The sequence below is a fragment of the Athene cunicularia genome (genome assembly GCF_003259725.1).
Source record: "Athene cunicularia isolate RWA chromosome 17 unlocalized genomic scaffold, athCun1 chr17_part1, whole genome shotgun sequence".
Lineage (NCBI taxonomy): Eukaryota > Metazoa > Chordata > Aves > Strigiformes > Strigidae > Athene > Athene cunicularia.
In genome coordinates this window covers 10,430,385-10,434,472 of record NW_020799122.1, presented here as the reverse complement: position 1 = coordinate 10,434,472, position 4,088 = coordinate 10,430,385, and the positions used below count along the sequence as shown (strand labels likewise).

Below are 4,088 nucleotides of genomic sequence, written 5' to 3'. Positions count from 1 at the left end.
TTTTTTTTTTTTTTTTTTTTTTCTTTCGGTGGGGTGGGGAGAGGGGGATGTTGTTTTTTAAAAATAAGCGGGAGGAAATGGGCCGGGGGTGATGCCACTCTCACCTGCGTGCTCTCGCAGGGCCATCGCCATGTCGGTGTCACACAGCTCCAGGCTGAACAAGCTGGTGCGGGAGCAGTACGTGAGGCTGCCCCAGGATGGGTTGGTGCAGGTCACCTACGTCTGGATTGACGGCAGCGGTGAGGGCGTGCGCTGCAAGAGCAGGACCCTCGACAAGGAGCCCAAGAGCATCGAAGGTAATGCTGCTCTGGGTGATGGTTGGTGTGGAGAGCCCCGAGAAGCGCCAGGGAAAACTTCTGGGGTGTTTAAGTCAGTGGGAGTTGGCACTGGCTCTCCCTGGTTGCGTGGCAGTGGTGATACCTGCTGCAGTTGTTCTGTCAAGCAGCAGGGTAAATATCCAGCCTGTGGTTTGCTTAATCTCTGTCATTAGCACTGGGTGGGAAGGGGGGTACGAGATCCTTACCCCTTTCCACCAGGCAAACAGGCATAGAAATGTGTTGGCATCCAGGTGGGGTTTGGCACAGGGAGGTGAAGTGGCCATGGCTGATCCTGCCTGTGCCCCGATGGTGCTGGCGGGGTGAACACAGCGGTGCTTGGAGAGCACCACTGGGCTCTGTGGACGTGCAAGAAAACCCTTGTGGCCGTCATTCCATGGCACTCAGTGCCCTCTGGGCGCTCCATCCTAGGTCTAAACCACCAGCATTTGGCAGGATCTTTACAAGATATCTTTTCTCAATCCCACTCCTGTCTCTGTCTCCCTCCTGCCTCGCAGATGTCCCTGAGTGGAATTTTGATGGCTCCAGCACGGCGCAGGCAGAGGGCTCCAACAGTGACATGTTCCTGGTGCCTGTCCGCATGTTCAGGGACCCTTTTTGCCTGGACCCCAACAAGCTGGTGCTCTGTGAAGTGTTGAAGTACAACAGGAAACCTGCAGGTGAGCACCTCCAGCATGCACCCCCTGGCTCCTGAAGGTCACCCCCTTATTATTTAAGGAGAAGGAGTTGTCTCTCCAAGGGGCTGCTGGCTCTGGACTGCTGGCACAAGGGAGCAACTCAGCAGTGAGCACTTGGCCCGAGGCTCTGAAATTAAAGCACTGGTGGCAACCATTGTTTGCGGGAACCTGTTTTAGTGGCACAGGGTGAGAAGAGCAGCGAGACGTGGAGCTTGCAGCGTTCGCCAACTCAAGCGCGCCAAAGGCGTCGCCCTGTTTTTGAGCCTGAGTGCACCCAGCCCCCGGGCTGCAGGGTTACCACGGGGAGCTGGAGCTGGACGTGGCGGGTGCGGGGGGGTGTTAATATGCCAGGTTTGTAGCTGCTCTCCCCACTGGTGGGGGGCTGCAGAAAAGGAGGGAGAAGGTGCTGGGTTGGTGCAGGCTGGCTCAGGGTGACACCAGAGCACACTGGCACTCAGTTTTATTGCTTCAGGGAGAAGTCTGTAGTCCTGGTGTCTGTCCTGTCCATCTGCTAAAGCCCCAGACAGAGGAGGGGGAGCTGGTTTGCAGGGACACACCACAGGGCTCCCAGAGTGGTTATTTGCCAGTAAAGTGGGGCCACATTCCCACTGGCTGTGTGGGGGGAGGGAGCCGGCATGTGCAGGGTGATGCACACATCTGCTGGGAGAGCAGCGGTTGTGGGCAGCGATGGTGAAAGACAGGGCTGGTTCCTCTTCAGTGTCATGCCTTTCAGCCACGGGGGAAGTGTCTTGGTTGAGATTCCTGCCCAGAAGCTACTCGGCTGCCGGAGCAGTTTGTAATGAGAGTCCCTGGCCCTGGAGCTCCTGGGGCTGTTGCTGGGGCAGAGATCTCAGCCCAAAGCCCCGCGGATGAGGCAGATGCACCCTCCGGCTCTTCCCAGGGTGGGTCTGTGTGGATGGTGAGGGCTGTGTGGGCTTGGGGGGAGAAGTCACACAAGGCAGATGTCACTGCTCCTCTCCTGCCCCACATCCTGGGCTTTGTCACAGCTGCTCTGGGGTCTTTTATTGTAATTTAAAGGTAGAATTTGCTGCCTGTCCCTGTGACAAGTCTCTCAGCCCTTCTGTTTCAGTCCAAATTCTCACTCCCCTTGCCTAGCACATTGTCCCTTGTCAGGATGGTTCTCTGATAATCTGTATCTTCCTGGTAAAGCTCCAGTTGCCCCTAAGCACCCTGCCACCACAAAGAGACAAGGCAGACCCAGCCAGCATGGATGCCAACCAAATCCATAGAGCAGGAGAGAGATAAGGATAATTAAGCTGAGGCTGGTAGAAAGAGAGGGGGTGAAGTAGTGATGGGATATGTTTATTCCCTGTTCCCAGATCTGCCGGACACCGGTAGGATGGGGCTGGGGTATGGTTCCTGGTCTCTCAGTTGTGGATGTTTATGTACCACTGGTGGTGGTTTGGGGAGTAGTTAATTAAACCTCCTTGGCCTGTGGCCTGATGCTGTGGTGATGGGGTACTTCTGCAAGGAGGAAACTGGAGAGCAAAGCATGTCGCAGGAAGGGAGGATCCACTCACCGGTTTCCTTAAGGCTTCTGTGGGAAGCGCTTGGCAATGGCGGAGTCTCGACCTCTGAGCGGGATGGAGAGGAGTGTGGCAGGTGCCTGCCCATGGCACGGGTCTAACCTGGACCTCTCTGCTCCCAGAGACCAACCTGAGACACACGTGCAAGAAAGTCATGGACTTGGTTAAGGACAGCCACCCCTGGTTTGGGATGGAGCAGGAGTACACACTGCTGGGTGTCAACGGCCACCCCTACGGCTGGCCTGACAACGGCTTCCCTGGCCCGCAGGGTAAGTGCTCCCTCCCTCCCTCCCCTAACCCAAATGCTGCCCTCAGCTCCCACCCTGCTGCTTTTGGGGTGCTGCCTGACAGCGGGCCTCCAATCCCCAACCTTGGGTGCAGCTTTCCCACCACCCACCATAGCTGACACCGGACAGGAGCTGGGACGAGGTCAGGAGCTGTTTGCCAAGAGCACTGGGTGCCCCTGGCTCACGTGAGCCGGCCGGCAGTGCTGCTTCGCCAGACTCGGGTTGCACAAACAGCTCAGCTGCACAACTTGTTTGGCAAGGGCTAGAATAAACCCCTCCTTCCCGTGGCTGTTTGGAAAAGAGGCGGCACATTGTGCCCTCCTGCAGCGTGCAGCAAGCCCCAGCGCCTCAGCTGCCTCCTGGGAGATGGCCAGGGGTTACCCAACCTGACTGAATCAGCCTTCTGTGGGGACTGGCTGCTTTCAACATCTCCCCCCAGGCGGGGAGAAGATCTCTGTCTGACCCACTTGAATGAGGAAGAGTTGTATAAAATCAAGTTGAATTTTCTAGCCATGAACAATGTCGGCTGTTGTCAGAACAATCTCAGATGCTTGATGTGCTCAGAGGGTCAGTGAGGTGCCGTGGGGCAGACCAAGCCAAGCTTTCCTTATCTCTTGGCCACCTCCCAGTTGATGCATTACAAGTCCTGTTTAGCTGCCTAGATAAGGCTGAGGTTGCACAGATGAATTGCTCACACTGTTGGTCCTGGAGTAGGGGTTGTTTGCTCAATGCACCATGGAGGGCAACACCATCTAACTCCCACAGATCCTCTGCAGATGATGGCTGGTACCTGGAAGTGGTGGGATTGTGCTGCAGTGCTGTTGTTGCTCCTAAACTTTATTTGGGTGGTGACTCCTTTTCTTTCCAGGCCCCTATTACTGTGGGGTTGGAGCAGATAAGGTGTACGGGCGTGATATCGTGGAGTCCCACTACAAGGCATGCCTCTACGCAGGAGTGAAGATCTGTGGTACCAATGCAGAGGTGATGCCCTCCCAGGTACGTGGGCATGGCCTTGCACAGCCCCTCTTGCCAGTGAGGGATACGGGTTACTGTGAGGCTGGAATTACCCAGCAACTCCCAGCTCCTCTGGGATCCCAAATCCAGTGACTGCCACATCAGTTTTGTCTAAATGGGAGCATGCAGAGAGGTGGGGATAAGTCTCTTGACCCAAGGAACAAGCACCAGGCCCAGAGGGAATGGCCTCAAGCTGCCCAGGGCAGGGTCAGGCTGGCTCTGAGGAAG

General features: G+C 56.3%; 1 protein-coding gene across 1 annotated transcript in view; it reads left to right on the top strand.

Annotated features, from left to right (window-relative positions):
- The first annotated feature begins 107 nt into the window (after window positions 1-107).
- Window positions 108-4,088, top strand: part of LOC113486644 (glutamine synthetase) — a 7,720-nt gene continuing 3,739 nt past the window's right edge. Inside the window, exons 1-4 of the mRNA XM_026860720.1 lie at window positions 108-296; window positions 833-994; window positions 2,682-2,828; window positions 3,715-3,842. Of these exons, the coding sequence (XP_026716521.1) occupies window positions 131-296; window positions 833-994; window positions 2,682-2,828; window positions 3,715-3,842 (603 nt within the window). The 5' untranslated portion in view covers window positions 108-130. The remainder of the gene's footprint in view (window positions 297-832; window positions 995-2,681; window positions 2,829-3,714; window positions 3,843-4,088) is intronic.